Source organism: Oncorhynchus clarkii, chromosome 13, assembly GCF_045791955.1.
Source record: "Oncorhynchus clarkii lewisi isolate Uvic-CL-2024 chromosome 13, UVic_Ocla_1.0, whole genome shotgun sequence".
NCBI lineage: Eukaryota > Metazoa > Chordata > Actinopteri > Salmoniformes > Salmonidae > Oncorhynchus > Oncorhynchus clarkii.
Window position 1 is genome coordinate 63,864,561 of NC_092159.1, and position 18,767 is coordinate 63,883,327.

General features: G+C 46.5%; 1 protein-coding gene across 2 annotated transcripts; it reads left to right on the plus strand.

The window, feature by feature from the left end:
* The first annotated feature begins 1,208 nt into the window (after positions 1-1,208).
* On the plus strand, positions 1,209-16,494 carry LOC139365251 (nuclear distribution protein nudE homolog 1-like). 2 transcript variants are annotated; one of them, XM_071102757.1, is made up of 9 exons: positions 1,209-1,378; positions 3,407-3,560; positions 3,678-3,831; positions 9,836-9,984; positions 10,193-10,329; positions 11,220-11,471; positions 11,570-11,655; positions 14,424-14,575; positions 15,597-16,494. In XM_071102757.1, exons 2-9 carry the CDS (start codon positions 3,475-3,477, stop codon positions 15,643-15,645), a joined length of 1,065 nt encoding a protein of 354 aa, XP_070958858.1. In that variant the 5' UTR covers positions 1,209-1,378; positions 3,407-3,474; the 3' UTR covers positions 15,646-16,494. The 2 variants fall into 2 exon arrangements, with proteins under 2 accessions (XP_070958858.1, XP_070958857.1); XM_071102756.1 differs by having other exon boundaries at positions 1,209-1,374.
* Positions 16,495-18,767: the final 2,273 nt, after the last annotated feature.

An 18,767-nucleotide genomic window follows, 5' to 3' on the forward strand; every position in this document is an offset into this window, starting at 1 on the left:
AGGCTAACACTTAGTTAACACCGTCTGCTGTAGTTCGCTCACGAAACTGTCATTCAAGAAGGTAGAAATCCATATTCCCATGAAAACTGATTGAGATCAATCAAACGATTGGCATGCAGATGCCGTTTCACCGGTAAAAACTTGAAGAATTACGATTCACGATTGACAGTGATGACGGCCTATTCGTTTTAATTAGGTATGTCTAACTTGGTGTTTTAAGGGTAGTAACAATAAAAACATGTTCTTGATACAATATGTGTGGGCCTGGTCAGACGTTGCTAATGGAGGATGCATTTTATGCGTATTCTATAACAGGGCTCACCATCCCTGCTTCTGGAGCGCTATCTTCCTGTAGGTTTTCACTACAACCCTAATCTAGCGCACCTGATTCTAATAATTTGCTGGTTTATAAAATTAATCAGGTTATTTTATTTATTTTTATTTAACCTTTATTTCACGAGGCGAGTCAGTTGAGAACAAATTCATTCAAACCCTAACCAGGACGACGCTGGGCCAATTGCGCGCTGCCCTATGGGACTCCCAATCATGTCCGGATGTGATAAAGCCTGGAATCGAACCAAGGTCTGTAATGACCCCTGTAGCACTGCGTCACTCGGGAGCACCAGGCTAGTTACAACTGGGGTAGCAGTGAATCCTTACAGCACGGTGGAGCACCAGGGTTGGAGAGCCCTGTAATGATAGGTTACATCTGTCGGTACAAACTTTGATTAAGGAAATTATGACGTCTTTACATCTTTTTTGGGGGGGGCTCCCTCACATAAAAAAATAGCACTAGATATAAATGTGGGTTTTTCTCGAAGTTGCCACGTGCGTCCTATCGGTGCATTTGTAACAACCTAACCATTACAAAACTTTATTAGATCATATAAGCCTTACGTAGCAAATTAGCAATTACATATTTTGTTTACCAAATTCAACACTCATTGACCTCCAATACAAACATTTTCTTGGACAGATTTTGTGCGGAGTAAAACCTCTCGCTTCGCCTCTTCCTCTCTGCTTAAAAGCGCATTTGATTTAACCGACCTCGTAGGCAAATCATGAACGCGATTGGCCATTCATCGCCCTACACACTTGATTGACAGTATTATCGACCAATGGTGAGCGGTTAAACTATCGCGGTGGTTGGAGGATTAGTGATGAGTCTACTTTGGACAAAAGAGAGATATATATATATATGCAGCCTTCGCATTGTTCTAGGTGGCAACTTTGTCACTACTTTCAGCCAAGGAATGATCTATGTAACAACATTTGCTGGATACTTCTGTTCCGTTTTGTAGCTCCGTTATAAAGGTACCGTCATCTTTCGGCACTGTTGGAGCACCGGCTGCTAGCCACCGCAAGCAATCCTAGGTAGGTTAGTATTAACTGTCAATTTACTGGGATTTAAATCGCGATGGTAACGTGAATTTATGACAAACTCGTCCGATAGTTCGATGTACAGGCAAATGATGCTGTCTGCACATATACATTTGTAACTGCATTTTGTCAATTCTGACTCTGCTTGCATTATTGTAAAATTGTCAGGAAATAAATGCCAGAGCGTAGCCACTTATTTTGACCAGAGACTACATATTGCAAGCATTAGCAATCTAACGTTATCCAGTTGACACTGCTTGTCACTGGTGTGAAGGGGAGAATACACTTCCCCTTTTGTATTCTGACCAAAGTGCAGTCTCTTTTGTTTGCTGCCTTGTTTGCTTGTTGCCAAACATCAGTTAGCAAGTACTTGAATGTACAAGTTTAGATATTGTTTACATCTTACAAACACTGCTTTTAAGACTTTGATTATGAGTAGAATGGCAATGGCTAGAAAAAAAACAAGTCATATTCCAAATTGGTCTATTTGCTTTGTTTGAATAAACATGATATTTTCATGTTCTGTTAAAATCTCCACCCCGGCACAGCCAGAAGAGGACAGGCCACCCCTCATAGCCTGGTTCCGCTCTAGGTTTCTTCCTAGGTTCTGGCTTTTCTAGGGAGTTCTGCATTGTTTGGGGTTTCAGGCTGGGTTTCTGTACAGCACTTTGACATCGGCTGATGTAAAAATGGCTTTTTAAATAAAATTGATGTTCATTAAGCCTTGCCGTTGTGCCTTTCTTTGCGTTCCTATAGTTTGACAGCCAGCCTATTGTCATCAGTTGACACAGACAGCTCACTCGTTAGCTAGCTAGTTGACGACGGTGATGACTTATGTCGTTGTAGTTTGCACTAAACTCCTTTAACCCTTTTCTGCTGTCCTTTCTTGCCTGAAGCACATTGTTGACTTGGAAATGCTGAATAGAGAACTCTTTATCTCTTTTGGTTGAAAAAGTATCAATCACTGTTGATCATCTAAGTTTAGCCTACTGACTCGCACCTGTTTACTGACTCTCTCCTTCCATTTACTGACTCGCACCTGTTTACTGACTCTCTCCTTCCATTTACTGACTCTCTCCTTCCATTTACTGACTCTCTCCTTCCATTTACTGACTCTCTCCTTCCATTTACTGACTCTCTCCTTCCATTTACTGACTCGCACCTGTTTACTGACTCTCTCCTTCCATTTACTGACGCTCTCCTTCCATTTACTGACTCGCACCTGTTTACTGACTCTCCTTCCATTTACTGACTCTCTCCTTCCATTTACTGACTCGCACCTGTTTACTGACTCGCACCTGTTTACTGACTCTCTCCTTCCATTTACTGACTCTCTCCTTCCATTTACTGACTCTCTCCTTCCATTTACTGACTCTCTCCTTCCATTTACTGACTCTCTCCTTCCATTTACTGACTCGCACCTGTTTACTGACTCTCTCCTTCCATTTACTGACTCTCACCTTCCATTTACTGACTCTCTCCTTCCATTTACTGACTCTCTCCTTCCATTTACTGACTCTCTCCTTCCATTTACTGACTCTCTCCTTCCATTTACTGACTCTCTCCTTCCATTTACTGACTCTCTCCTTCCATTTACTGACTCTCTCCTTCCATTTACTGACTCTCTCCTTCCATTTACTGACTCTCGCCTTCCATTTACTGACTCTCTCCTTCCATTTACTGACTCTCTCCTTCCATTTACTGACTCTCTCCTTCCATTTACTGACTCTCGCCTTCCATTTACTGACTCTCGCCTTCCATTTACTGACTCTCGCCTTCCATTTACTGACTCGCACCTGTTTACTGACTCTCTCCTTCTATTTACTGACTCTCTCCTTCCATTTACTGACTCTCTCCTTCCATTTACTGACTCTCGCCTTCCATTTACTGACTCTCGCCTTCCATTTACTGACTCTCGCCTTCCATTTACTGACTCTCTCCTTCCATTTACTGACTCTCGCCTTCCATTTACTGACTCTCGCCTTCCATTTACTGACTCTCGCCTTCCTTCCATTTACTGACACAGTGAGAGGAGAACTGTAAGAGAGGGAGAAGAGATCGGAGAGAGAAGAGTGACCAGTGGCGTGGGCAGAGATGGGAGAACCAGAGTCCCTTAAGTTTGTCTCTCTGGAGGAGGAGGTGGACTACTGGAAGGAACAGACGGCCAAGCACCAACAGAGGTACACACACACACACAGAGAAAGGAGCAGTCTGCCAGGTTACCCACAGGTATCTGCTTAAACCATAGTGTCCTCTGTTACTCCACGACCACCGTCTTGACCCCTAACCTCTCCCAGGGCCGAGGAGGCGCAGGAGGAGCTGCAGGAGTTCCAGCAGATGAGTCGTGACTACGAGGTGGAGCTTGAGACTGAACTCAAGCAGTGTGAAACACAGAACCGAGAACTCGTCACACAGAACAACAGGCTACACATGGAACTGGAGAACTACAAGGTATATTTGAAAATAAAAGAGAGCCGCACACTCTAGGAGCTCAGATGCAAAAATGTAATACCAACGATTCGACAGCCAAGCTGTCTTCATCAGGCTATATACAGTAGCGAGGCTACATACAGACACTGGTTAGTCAGGCTGATTGAGGTAGTATGTAGATCTGGTTAAAGTGACTGCATTTATGATAAACAGAGAGTAGCAGCAGCGTAAAAGAGGGGTGGTTGGACACAATGCAGATAGCCTGGTTAGCCAATGTGCAGGAGCACTGGTTGGTCGGGCCAATTGAGGTAGTATGTACATGAATGTATAGTTATAGTGACTATGCATATATGATAAACAGAGAACAGCAGCAGCGTAAAAAGAGGGGTGGGGGGGCACTCAATGCAAATAGTCTGGGTAGCCATTTGATTACCTGTTCAGGAGTCTTATGGCTTGGGGGTAAACACTGTTGAGAAGCCTTTTTGTCCTAGACTTGGCACTCCGGTACCGCTTGCAATGCGGTAGTAGAGAGAACAGTCTATGACTGAGGTGGCTGGGGTCAATTTTTAGGGCCTTCCTTTGACACTGCCTGGTGTAGAGGTCCTGGATGGCAGGCAGCGTAGCCCCAGTGATGTACTGGGCCGTACGCACTACCCTCTGTAGTGCCTTGCGGTCAGAGGCCGAGCAATTGCTGTACCAGGCAGTGATGCAACCAGTCAGGATGCTCTCGATGTTGCAGCTGTAGAACCTTTTGAGGATCTCAGGACCCATGCCAAATCTTTTTCGTTTCCTGAGGGGGAATAGGCTTTGTTGTGCCCTCTTCACGGCTGTCTTGGTGTGTTTGGACCATTCTAGTTTGTTGTTGATGTGGACACCAAGGAACTTGAAGCTCTCAACCTGCTCCACTACAGCCCCGTCGATGAGAATGGGGGCGTGCTCGGTCCTCCTTTTCCTATAGTCCACAATAATCTCCTTAGTCTTGGTTATGTTGAGGGATAGGTTGTTATTCTGGCACCACCCAGCCAGTTCTCTGACTTCCTCCCTATAGGCTGTCTCGTAGTTGTCGGTGATCAGGCCTACCACTTGTTGTGTCATCTGCAAACCTAATGATGGTGTTGGAGTCATGCCTGGCCATGCAGTCGTGGGTGAACAGGGAGTACAGGAGAGGACTGAGCACGCACCCCTGGGGCGCTCCAGTGTTGAGGATCAGCGTGGCAGATGTGTTGCTACCTACCCTCACCACCTGGGGGCGGCCCGTCAGGAAGTCCAGGATCCAGTTGCAGAGGGAGGTGTTTAGTCCCAGTATCCTTCGCTTAGTGATGAGTCAGCAAGAGGGTTTTGAATTAAATCTGGAATGAGACTGGGAGCCAGTACAGAGATGCCAGGATGGAGGTGATGTGGAGGTGTTGAGATGGGGAGCCAGGATGGAGGTGATGTGGTGGTGTTGAGATGGGGAGCCAGTACAGAGATGCCAGGATGGAGGTGATGTGGAGGTGTTGAGATGGGGAGCCAGGATGGAGGTGATGTGGTGGTGTTGAGATGGGGAGCCAGGATGGAGATGATGTGGTGGTGTTGAGATGGGGAGCCAGGATGGAGGTGATGTGGTGGTGTTGAGATGGGAAGCCAGGATGGAGATGATGTGGTGGTGTTGAGATGGGGAGCCAGGATGGAGATGATGTGGTGGTGTTGAGATGGGGAGCCAGGATGGAGGTGGTGTGATGGTGTTGAGATGGGGAGCCAGGAGACTCCTGCCAGGGATCCCGGTGAACACTGTGTTGTAGTAGTCCTGGAGACTCCTGCCAGGGATCCAGGTGAACACTGTGTTGTAGTAGTCCTGGAGACTCCTGCCAGGGATCCAGGTGAACACTGTGTTGTAGTAGTCCTGGAGACTCCTGCCAGGGATCCCGGTGAACACTGTGTTGTAGTAGTCCTGGAGACTCCTGCCAGGGATCCCGGTGAACACTGTGTTGTAGTAGTCCAGCCTTGAGGAGATAAAGGCATGGACCAGCTTCTCTGCATCAGACTGAGTGAGGGGGTGGGACTGAGTTTGGTCAATGTTCTTGAGGTGATAGAATGACGTTCTTCACTTTTGTTTAATGCGGCTGTCAAAGGTCAGGGAGGAATGGAGCTTTGTACCCAGACTGGAACCTGAGGGGGGCCAGAAGGATGTTCTGTCCTGCAATGGTGAGGTGTGTTATAGGTGCATGCTGGACCTGGTGGGGGCTGCCAACTAGTAGGGCTTTGGTTTTGCTGCTGTTCAGTTGAAGGACGTTTTGCTTCATCCATGCCCTCATCTCTCCTCCTCAAGGCAGGTGTTCAGACGAGCACATGCATCAGAGGGACTTGGGGGTAATTGACGCCTACAGCTGGGTGTCAACAGCGTAGCAGTGGAAGGCGATTCCACACAACCCAAGGGGGTGAGCATGTATTGGATGGGTCCAAGAACAGATCCATGTGGGACACCGCAGGTGATGTGCTGGGTCTGGGACCTGGACCCACCTGGTCCAGTAGTGTAAGTGTTCACCATGTACTCAGTCCTGTCTCAGAGGTAGGAGTGGAACCAGCTCAGAGCTGGTCCAGACAGTCCAATGGTGTCCCGGAGGCATTTCAGAAGGGTGGGGTGGTCGACTGTGTCAAGAGCTGCACGCAAGTCCAGGAGGATCTGGAGGCTGCCTGCATCAGCCGCCATCAGCAGGTCATTGGTGACCCTGAGTAGGGCTGTTCTTCAGTGCTGTGGGCCAGAAACTTGACTGGAACTTCTCAAATGGGTGCTTCTGATTGAGATGGCCTTGAAGCTGTACATCAACCACTTTTTTCCCCCCAACACTTTAGAAAGAAAGGAGAAGTTGGATATTGGCCTGTAATTGGCCAGTACTTCTGGGTCCAGGGCCGGGCTTCAGAAGGGGGCTGTTGACAGTGGTCTTAAAAGGATGGCGAGGCCCAAGTTTCTGAGACGTTCCAGGATGCAGCCAATGGATTTAATATTTTTCAGTTCTTGGATGTGACGACCCTCCCACCTCTGTCTGCCGAATTCTTTCTCTTTGTTCTTGTTATCCTTAATAGGATGTTGGTGGGCGGAGCTGGGAGGGTCATCAGTGAAATGGGACACACCTGGGCCCGGGTGTGTCCAGGGGATAAATACACCTCCCATTCATTGAGGAGACTCTCTCCATGCAGACACACTTATGTTTTGGTTGTGGCATTTTGTGGTTTGTTTTTGGCACCTCTCAACACCCCTCATTATCACCATCTCTGCATGCAACCACTCACTTACACTACTGATAACTGACTACACACACCATTGTTAATTGTATATAGTTTACTTTTAGTTAATAAATATATTTGTGTTATTCCTTATCTCCACGTTGTTTCCCTCTTTGTTATGGGCTATGAGCCGGTTTGTGACATGTGTGTGGGGGGGATGTCAAGTCCAGCGAGACAACCTTGTGGTCAGGCACACTGAGGTCATAGACCTGCATGTTGCTGATGGGATCAGTGATGACCAGGTCAAGTATGTGCCCACGGGGGGGGGGGGGGGGGGGGGGGAGACGGCGACGACGACATCAACAAGTTGATTCAGGTCAAGACAGTCAATCTCTCAGCAGCAGAGTGACATGAGGGAGAGTCGACGTGGATATTGAGTTTGGCTTTTACGGCCAAGACATTCCAAAGTGCACAGTTCAGGCAGGAGGGACTGTTTTCAATGTTCCACAACGTTATGCTACTGAACGTGGCCCGGGTCTGTCTGATGCAACGCCTGCCGTCCCAGGTGTATTTGAATAGGTATTTTCCTATCAGTCAGTTGACAGTTTGGGCCAGTGTTAATGAGCCTGCTATCTCTGAGGATGATAGGGAGGCTGCTGGTCCAAAGAACTCTCCATGGGACAGGTGTGTGTGTGTGTGTGTGTGTGTGTGTGTGTGTGTGTGTGTATGAGGGACTATATTCATCACAAGAGGTGAGCACTCCAGACCTCCCGAGGCAGAGAAAAGATTCAGCAGTTATTTGACTCATTTTGCCATGAGGCAGAGAACAGTTAGCAGATTACCGCTAATTTATTGCTATTGTACACATTTTGCCGTAGGGTGGAGAGAAACGTTGGCAGTTTTTAATATGATATCTGAGTGAGTTACTAACAAAATCAGTAGTTAGACATCTAGCAGCCAACTAAGTTACAATAAAACTAAATATATTCCTGACACAGGCTAATTAAGTGACTCAGTAGGTAGAATCTGTCACCAATTGGAGGAAACCTGTCTGTATTTAAAACAAATATTACTGAAACTTCCTCTTTCCATCACAGCTGTCAGGATGTTTTTTATTTTTTTATTTTTTTTTGTCTTCAGTATGTTTCATAACCGTGGATTGAAAGGTGGTTCGGGGAAGGAAAAGGGGGATACCTAGTCAGTAGTTCAACTGAAATGTCTTCTTCATGCAACCCTCTGATTCAGAGGTACGGGGCGTTGGTGCACGCCTGGCTGTGCTTGAGGTGACGTCACTTTGGAACCGCTGACGATGTCTGGCTCTCACTTCCTGATGGATGTACTTCCTGTGACACGCTGCCAGCGGTTGAGTCAGACAGGAAGTTACAAAAGCTATAGCATCCTGTCTATATCTGTTACCAAACTTGGGCTGTGTGTGAAAAGGTACTAGCTGTCAAAAATCTTGTTTCCTCTCAAAGCTCATTAGAAGGAGGGAGGGACTTTGGATCCCCTCCTCCAATGAGCTTTGAGAGAAATTGAGGAAGCAAAGATTAGACTGCAGGCCCATTAGACTGACATGGCTACTGGTTAACGTGAGTATTTTGCATGCAGAGATCATTGAGATGGTGCAGAAATTTAAGTTGGCTAGTCTTGTCATCCGGTCATTTCCCTAACAAACTGTCAGGTCAGGCGGAACTGCTGGCTGTTATCCATCTTTCCTGGGAACACTTGACTGTATATTTCATATACCCTGTGTAACTGAAGATATTCTGTGTTGTCTTGATGAATATGGCCTAACTAACAGTCTGCTGGATTCATACACTACCATCGCCCTGTTGTTGTTGTTCTACACCACCATCGCCCTGTTGTTGTTGTTCTACACCACCCTCGCCCTGTTGTTCTACACCACCCTCGCCCTGTTGTTCTACACCACCCTCGCCCTGTTGTTCTACACCACCCTCGCCCTGTTGTTCTACACCACCCTCGCCCTGTTGTTGTTGTTGTTCTACACCGCCACCGCCCTGTTGTTGTTCTACATCGCCCTGTTGTTGTTGTTCTACACCACCACCGCCCCGTTGTTGTTCTACATCGCCCTGTTGTTGTTGTTCTACACCACCACCGCCCCGTTGTTGTTGTTCTACACCACAGGACTCGACTGTGGAGGCCAGAACAACACAAATCGATTTAAGTCTTATAAAGATACTATATATGCGTCCCCTTTTCCCCATATAGTGTACTGCTATGGAACAGGGCCCATACTCCTTGGTTCCACATTTGGAACACATAGATTGGCCTCAGACAAACTCACCTGATTTAAACTCATTGAGGGCTTGATGATTAGTTGACAAGTTAAATCAGGTGAGTTTGTCCAGGGCTACATAAAAAATATGTGTTGTTGGGGTACTGGAGGACCAGGGTTGGGGGTACTGGAGGACCAGGGTTGGGGGTACTGGAGGACCAGGGTTGGGGGTACTGGAGGACCAGGGTTGGGGGTACTGGAGGACCAGGGTTGGGGGTACTGGAGGACCAGGGTTGGGGGTACTGGAGGAGTTGAGAAACTCTGTTGGGGTACTGGAGGACCAGGGTTGGGGGTACTGTAGGAGTTGAGAAACTCTGTTGGGGTAGTGGAGGACCAGGGTTGGGGGTAGTGGAGGACCAGGGTTGGGGGTAGTGGAGGACCAGGGTTGGGGGTAGTGGAGGACCAGGGTTGGGGGTAGTGGGGGACCAGGGTAGGGGGTAGTGGGGGACCAGGGTTGGGGGTACTGGGGGAGTTGAGAAACACAACAGTGTACTACTGTTGACCACTTCCTCCCTCCCCCTCCAGGAGAAGTATGAAAGCCAGCACTCGGAGGCTTACCGTCAGATCTCTACTCTGGAAGAAGACCTGGCTGAGACCACGGCCATCAGAGACCAGCTCCATAAATACATCAGAGAGCTGGAGCAGGCTAACGATGACCTGGAGAGATCCAAGAGGTAAGAGGGGAGAGGGAGGGGGGTGGTGTATAACTGGAGCAGGCTAACGATGACCTGGAGAGACCCCCTATATCATAAGCTCCTCTCTTATTCTCTCTGTGCTTCCTGCACCATCTCACTGGCAGGATTCTTACATAGAGAATGGTTCTTAATGATGTACACTAACTCTACCTAAACCTTTTCCTCCTCTCTGTCACCCCTCCACCAGGGCGACCATCATGTCTCTGGAGGACTTTGAACAGAGGATGAACCACGTGATAGAGAGGAATGCCTTCCTGGAGAGCGAGCTGGATGAGAAGGAGAACCTACTGGAGTCCGTTCAGAGACTGAAGGATGAAGCCAGAGGTGTGTCTAGGATCAGGATCCCCATTAGCCGGCACTGTCATGTTAGCTAATCTTCCTGGGGTCCAACACCAATTTAATAAGAAATTTTCAAATTAAGACTTTACAAACATTTAACAAGTAGACAATACAGACAATTAAAATACCTGACAGGAAACCCATTTAACATGCAGTTGATGCTTTCTATTTCCTGTCATGTCACATGGTCTTTACTATTTCCTGTCGGGTCACATGGTCTTTACTATTTCCTGTGGGGTCACATGGTCTTTACTATTTCCTGTCGGGTCACATGGTCTTTACTATTTCCTGTCCAGTCACATGGTCTTTACTATTTCCTGTCGGGTCACATGGTCCTTACTTTTTTCGTGAGATATATGGATTGGTAAAGAGTTCCATTCAGCTAGGGCTCTATATAAAACTGTAGGTGTTAGAGGATTTAAGGCAGTGTGAGTCTTGTGCTGCAGGCTGGGACATCAGGCTGGGACATCAGGCTGGGACATCAGGCTGGGACATCAGGCTGGGACATCAGGCTGGGACAGTGTTCATGTGTCTCTGTGTTATGAATTAATGGTCCTGTCCTGGTTAACTGGCGGTCCCGTTGGTCTGGTTAACTGTTGGTCTGGTTAACTGCCGGTCCCGTTGGTCTTGGTTAACTGTTGGTCTGGTTAACTGCCGGTCCCGTTGGTCTGGTTAACTGTTGGTCTGGTTAAATGGCGGTCCCATTAGCCTGGTTAACTGTTGGCCTGGTTTAACTGTTGGCCAAAGGTTCCTCTCCACAGGCACAGGGGGCTGAACCAGGAATGGAATGATCCCTCAGAGCTGTGCTAGCTATGACATCATCAGTCACTTTTAAAGGGACTGGCTTTCTTACTGTCTCTATGTGTGTGTCTTAGATCTAAGACAGGAGTTGGCTGTCCAACAGAAGCAGGAAAGACGACCGTCCTTCGCTGTCACCAAAGACTCTTCCTCAGACAAGACGGAGGACAAAACATCCCTCCATACCTCCCATTCATCAACACGACCGCCCTCATCCCTCCATACCGCCCCTCCTCCTGCTCTCCCTCCATCCCTCCTCTCCACGCCCTCCAGACCCCCCCACCCCTCAGCAAGCCCCTTCACAACCCCCCCACCCTCTTACAGCAGAGGTGTGTGTGTGTGTGTGTGTGTGTGTGTGTGTGTACTCATTAAATTCCCGGATCACACCAGGAGACGTAAAACTCTTTTTTTATTATTGTGTTTTCAGGCGATGGCCTATCAGGTGCTCCTCTCACCACGTCGACACGTATCTCAGCTCTCAACATCGTAGGAGAACTGCTGAGGAAAGTCGGGGTGAGATGACGTTCATTAAATGTCTGCGGTGATTGTCTTCTAATTCTAATACACACACACACACTACACAACTACCCCCCCACCTACACACTACACCAGGGGTTCTCAACCTAGGGGGCGTGCCCACCATATGGGTCGTCAACGTTTGGTGGGGGGGGCACGGGACTTTCCTTTATTTGAGGGGTAATTCTTTTACAGTTTGATTTGCTTATACAGATCTAAAATTATGCATAAATCCGCAACGCTTTAGGCTAGCAACAATGCAGTACAATGCTTTAGGCTAGCAACAATGTAGTAAAATGCTTTAGGCTAGCAACAATGTAGTAAAATGCTTTAGGCTAGCAACAATGCAGTACAATGCTTTAGGCTAGCAACAATGCAGTACAATGCTTTAGGCTAGCAACAATGCAGTACAATGCTTTAGGCTAGCAACAATGCAGTACAATGCTTTAGGCTAGCAACAATGCAGTAAAATGCTTTAGGCTAGCAACAATGCAGTACAATGCTTTAGGCTAGCAACAATGTAGTAAAATGCTTTAGGCTAGCAACAATGCAGTACAATGCTTTAGGCTAGCAACAATGCAGTACAATGCTTTAGGCTAGCAACAATGCAGTACAATGCTTTAGGCTAGCAACAATGCAGTACAATGCTTTAGGCTAGCAACAATGCAGTACAATGCTTTAGGCTAGCAACAATGCAGTACAATGCTTTAGGCTAGCAACAATGCAGTACAATGCTTTAGGCTAGCAACAATGCAGTACAATTGATTTAGGCTAGTGTAACAGTATAGCTTCCGTCCCTCTCCTCGCCCCTACCTGGGCTCGAACCAGTCGCCCTCGAAGCATCGTTACCCATCGCTCCACAAAAGCCACCCTTGCAGAACAACTACTTCAAAGTCTCAGAGCCAGTGGTGTCACCGATTGAAACGCTATTAGTGCGCACCCCGCTAACGAGCTAGCCATTTCACATCCGTTACACTAGCAGCAAGCAGTAAAATGCTTTAGGCTAGCAACAAGCGGTAAAATGCTTTAGGCTAGCAACAAGCGGTAAAATGCTTTAGGCTAGCAACAAGCGGTAAAATGCTTTAGGCTAGCAACAAGCGGTAAAATGCTTTAGGCTAGCAACAAGCGGTAAAATGCTTTAGGCTAGCAACAAGCGGTAAAATGCTTTAGGCTAGCAACAAGCGGTAAAATGCTTTAGGCTAGCAACAAGCGGTAAAATGCTTTAGGCTAGCAACAAGCGGTAAAATGCTTTAGGCTAGCAACAAGCGGTAAAATGCTTTAGGCTAGCAACAAGCGGTAAAATGCTTTAGGCTAGCAACAAGCGCTAAAATGCTTTAGGCTAGCAACAAGCGCTAAAATGCTTTAGGCTAGCAACAAGCGGTAAAATGCTTTAGGCTAGCAGCAAGCGGTAAAATGCTTTAGGCTAGCAGCAAGCGGTAAAATGCTTTAGGCTAGCAGCAAGCGGTAAAATGCTTTAGGCTAGCAGCAAGCGGTAAAATGCTTTAGGCTAGCAACAAGCGGTAAAATGCTTTAGGCTAGCAACAAGCGGTAAAATGCTTTAGGCTAGCAACAAGCGGTAAAATGCTTTAGGCTAGCAACAAGCGGTAAAATGCTTTAGGCTAGCAACAAGCGGTAAAATGCTTTAGGCTAGCAACAAGCGGTAAAATGCTTTAGGCTAGCAACAAGCGGTAAAATGCTTTAGGCTAGCAACAAGCGGTAAAATGCTTTAGGCTAGCAACAAGCGGTAAAATGCTTTAGGCTAGCAACAAGCGGTAAAATGCTTTAGGCTAGCAACAAGCAGTAAAATGCTTTAGGCTAGCAACAAGCTGTAAAATGCTTTAGACTAGCAACAAGCGGTAAAATGCTTTAGGCTAGCAACAAGCGGTAAAATGCTTTAGGCTAGCAACAAGCAGTAAAATGCTTTAGGCTAGCAACAAGCAGTAAAATGCTTTAGGCTAGCAACAAGCTGTAAAATGGCAGAGGATGACGTGGCCCTGATGTACAAGCTGACCTACGACCTTCTAAAGTGGAGAAGTCAGAGAAATTGGACTTTGGTTGGGAAAGTCATCTGATACAATGTGACTGTCGCTATCAATTGATCTAAATCACTTTCTGTAAAATAGTATGCATAATTTAAATTGAGGGTTAATATAAATAATTCTAATAACAGAATTGTTCTAATAAAACGTTGTTGTTGTTTTGAAGCTCATTTCAAGTCATTCTACATAGTTTGGTGATATCAGGTCTAGACTATATTTTCTAAATCTATTATTATCATTAAATATCCCTAAGCTTTGTTAAACTATGTAGAATGAGTTGAAATGAGCTTCAAAACAACATGTTCAAATTAAACCAACATCAATCTGGTGTTTATTGAATAGCCTATATTCAATTCAAGTGACATTACGAAAGGGTGTCTTGGGGAATAAAGGTTGAGAACCCCTGCTCTCCTGCCTCCCTCATACAGGTAGGGCAGGGGGTTCTGTCTGTGTGATTTAACATCTGTTTCCTGTAAGTCGTACAGCTGTAACAGGAAGTCTGCTGACTTCTGTTCTCTCCATCTTCTTCTCTGACCACAACACTGTTCTGTCTTCCTCTCTGATCACAACACATTCATGTATATCACAACACTGTTCTGTCTCCCCCCCCCCCCCCCTCTGATCACGACTGTTCTGTCTTCCCCCCTCTGATCACGACATCACAAACACATAACATAACTGTGTGTGTGCCCTGCGGCCTGCATCCATCCGTGCCTGTGGTTTCAGAACCTGGAGTCTAAACTAGCGTCCTGTAGGGAGTTTGTCTATGAACAGTCTCCTGGTCGCAGTACCCTCTCTGGTGGACAGGGGGCGCCACCCATCCAGAGAGGCACTTCTTCTGACACACCGTCCACCACCAACGGACTCTACGAGAAAGGGTGAGGGGTTCAACTAGCTCAATGACTGCATCTGAAATCCATATAGGCCCTGGTTAATAGTAGTGCACTAGGGAATAGGGTCCCATATGGCACCCTAATCCCTATAGGCCCTGGTTAATAGTAGTGCACTAGGGAATAGGGTCCCATATGGCACCCTATTCCCTATAGGCCCTGGTTAATAGTGGTGCACTAGGGAATAGGGTCCCATATGGCACCCTAATCCCTATAAACCCTGGTTAATAGTAGTGCACTAGGGAATAGGGTCCCATATGGCACCCTAATCCCTATAGGCCCTGGTTAATAGTAGTGCACTAGAGAATAGGGTGCCATTTGTTACTCAACCAATGACTTGACAATTTCATAGGCTATCTACAATTGAATCAAGTAATGTAAACAGACATGTCCTCTGTCAGGGATCTACATGCTGATCTGTGTAGTTTGTAACAGACATGTCCTCTGTCAGGGATCTACATGCTGATCTGTGTAGTTTGTAACAGACATGTCCTCTGTCAGGGATCTACATGCTGATCTGTGTAGTTTGTAACAGACATGTCCTCTGTCCTCTGTCACATGCTGATCTGTGTAGTTTGTATTACATTAAACTGGACAGCCCAGCACACGTGTGGCCTGACAGCCCAGCACACGACGACCCATCAGAGAATAAAATGGACACTGAAGACCAAAACATACGAATAAAAAATATCCCATTAATCGTAATGTCGTAGCCTACAACCTAATGAACAAATATAAAGCTGATTCAGTAGTCTACACGATATTAATGACCGATGATGATCCGTATCCTACAAGGCCTATTGGAGGAAGGACAGTCTGAAAATAGCCTGGGATGGAGTCCTAACAAAATGGCTGAAAATAGCCTGGGATGGAGTCCTAACAAAATGGCTGAAAATAGCCTGGGATGGAGTCCTAACAAAATGGCTGAAAATAGCCTGGGATGGAGTCTGAAACATTCTGTTAGTCGTAGTGTGCTGTTAAAGTAATATGTTTCTGTTGTGTGTTACAGAATGGTGAAGATGTTAGACTTCGGACCAGGACCCAAAATTATTCTGTGAACCTCCCCCTCCACCCTAGCCCCACACCTCATCAACCCCTCCCTCCATATCTATCAGGGTCGTATTCACTAGACACCGAATGGTGCTAAACTGGCTGAAACGGGGAAGGACTAACTGAACTTGTCCAATAAACTGTTGTTTTTTTGTTGTTGTGCAAAACCTGTTCTGTTGCAAAACGTTTTGCTGCAGTTAGCTACAGCGTGCACTAATGAATGTGTCCCTGCCCAGCACAGTCTCCCTAGGTCACCAGGCTTGTATCCCAGCTTTCAGCTTTCAATGGGGCTTAATGTGCTAGTGTACAGCTCTCACTCTGGAATGGAACGGACCAGATCACGGGACATCACGGAAGTGAGTCTAGAGTTCTAGAATGTCAATGAGACAGAACCTCACCCTCTAATGCAATGGAACGTCATGGAACGTCAGTGTTGACATCAGCTGTTCTAGAGCGCCGTTGAGGAGCTTTTGATGACGTCACGGATCAACGGTACTCCTTCCTCTGCGCTTTACCCAGGATGCTTTGCCCTGGGGGGTCTCTTATCGAGGACTGAGTGAGGCTTCTAGGCGCGGGGCTTATGGCTCTGGCACTTCCTGTTGGGACCAACCTGTAGCAGACCCATATGTGGTCAAAAGTAGTGCACTATCTAGGGAACAGGGTGTGACCAGTGTCCTATAGGTCTCTGGTCAAAAGTAGTGTACTATGTAGGGAATAGGGTGCCATTTGAGACGTAATCACAGTGTCTCGCTACAGGACGGCACGTGTTTTGTTGTTACATTTGATGTGTTCTGTTTTTGTTCCTTTTGTTGTTTTATGGAGGAAGAAGTCTTACTGGAACGAACGCTTATCCACACAATAATGATTTAATATTTAAAAAATTATATATATTTTACTTCACTTGAATTACACCCCTTTGCTTTGTCTACCAATGTTTGAATAATAATGCGGTGACTGAACAGTGACACCTACTGGTTAAGGACAGGAAGTGGAAGGAGTGTTAAGAGGGTCAGGAGTAGGGTTGCTAAATTCTGGTAACTTTCCCCAAAAATACCCTGGTTGTCCAGAAATCCTGGTTGTAAAGATTCCCAGAATCAGGGAATCTGGAATCCTTCAGCCAGGATTTCTGGGAAAAAAAACGGACATCTTGGGACTAGTCAGGAGGCAGAAGGAAAGTTGGCGTAGAAGGTTTGGTGAGGAATAGATATACTTTGCACTTTTTTACTGCAGGTTCAGGATCAGATGTTGTCCCTCTAATGGTTAAGGGTGGGGATTGGGGTTAGGGTAATCTGATCCTAGATCTGTGGGTGATTGGTTAGGTTGAGGAATGTGTTCGGCATAGAGATGGCTTCTGTGACAGAGTGGGCAGCGCCATTGAGGGATTTCTCAATTTTAAAGTAGTCCATTTCTTCTTCAACGGTAAAGCGAAGGTTGGTGATTTACTGCCCCCTGGAGGGTGTTGTCTGAACAGGTATAAAGACAAGGTTGGTGATTTACTGCCCCCTGGAGGGTGTTGTCTGAACAGGTATAAAGACAAGGTTGGTGATTTACTGCCCCCTGGAGGGTGTTGTCTGAACAGCTATAAAGACAAGGTTGGTGATTTACTGCCCCCTGGAGGGTGTTGTCTGAACAGGTATAAAGACAAGGTTGGTGATATACTGCCCCCTGGAGGGTGTTGTCTGAACAGGTATAAAGACAAGGTTGGTGATTTACTGTCCCCTGGAGGGTGTTGTCTGAACAGGTATAAAGACAAGGTTGATGATTTACTGCCCCCTGGAGGGTGTTGTCTGAATGGGTATAAAAACAAGGTTGGTGATTTACTGCCCCCTGGAGGGTGTTGTCTGAATGGGTATAAAAACAAGATTGGTGATTTACTGGCACCTGCAGTTATGTAATGTTAGTATAGTATAATTCATTGGCTGATCAGTCCTGCTGACCTGGATGGAATTCTGTAATCCTTTCCTGACCGATAGCAAGTACCAGCCACGTCTTAACTACTTCAAAATGGTGGAAGTCCTCAATGGCTCGCTCTGCCCATGCTTAAACCGGCTTTGTGGCACAAGAGCCGTCTATCCTAGTCTATGGTGTTGAGGGTGCTACTGATGGTGGCACGACAGCCTGGTAAAACCTGACTGAACGCTAGCCTGCGCTCACCTTTAGAGCTTCAACATGGCTAGGCTGATAGAGATCTTCAACATGGCTAGGCTGATAGAGATCTTCAACATGGCTAGGCTGATAGAGATCTTCAACATGGCTAGGCTGATAGAGATCTTCAACATGGCTAGGCTGATAGAGGTCTTCAACATGGCTAGGCTGATAGAGCACCTTCAACATGGCTAGGCTGACATAACAGAATTAGATTACCAAAGTTAAGGATGCCTTCTTGAACTATAATGTGTTTAAACTATAGCAATACAGTAGGATTTTCTTACTAGTAGAAGTCTTGAATGATGAATGAACAATCCATGAGTAATCCACGCGGAGATTGAAGCCGTGTTTTATAGTTGTAAGTGGAAAGGTTGATATTTGGATATGAACTCAGACAGCTGAGTATGTTGCTCAGAGGATAGTGGATATGAACTCAGACAGCCACGTAGGTTGCTCAGAGGGTAGTGGATATGAACTCAGACAGCTGAGTATGTTGCTCAGAGGGTAGTGGATATGAACTCAGACAGCTGAGTAGGTTGCTCAGAGGATAGTGGATATGAACTCAGACAGCTGAGTATGTTGCTCAGAGGGTAGTGGATATGAACTCAGACAGCTGAGTAGGTTGCTCAGAGGATAGTGGATATGAACTCAGACAGCTGAGTATGTTGCTCAGAGGATAGTGGATATGAACTCAGACAGCTGAGTATGTTGCTCAGAGGGTAGTGGATATGAACTCAGACAGCTGAGTAGGTTGCTCAGAGGGTAGTGGATATGAACTCAGACAGCTGAGTAGGTTGCTCAGAAGGTAGTGGATATGAACTCAGACAGCTGAGTAGGTTGCTCAGAAGGTAGTGGATATGAACTCAGACAGCTGAGTATGTTGCTCAGAGGGTAGTCCAGATTTATGTTTGTTATGCGACAGCCTTACCTGTGAATGACTGACACGGGCTGCAAAATTCAGCCAACTTTCTCAAATTTCCCA

Coding starts and splice junctions, on each gene's coding strand:
- LOC139365251 (XM_071102757.1), top strand. CDS start 3,475: ATGGGAGAACCAGAGTCCCTTAAGTTTGTCTCTCTGGAGGAGGAGGTG. Junction 3,561..3,677: donor ACGGCCAAGCACCAACAGAG/GTACACACACAC, acceptor AACCTCTCCCAG/GGCCGAGGAGGCGCAGGAGG. Junction 11,656..14,423: donor AACTGCTGAGGAAAGTCGGG/GTGAGATGACGT, acceptor CTGTGGTTTCAG/AACCTGGAGTCTAAACTAGC.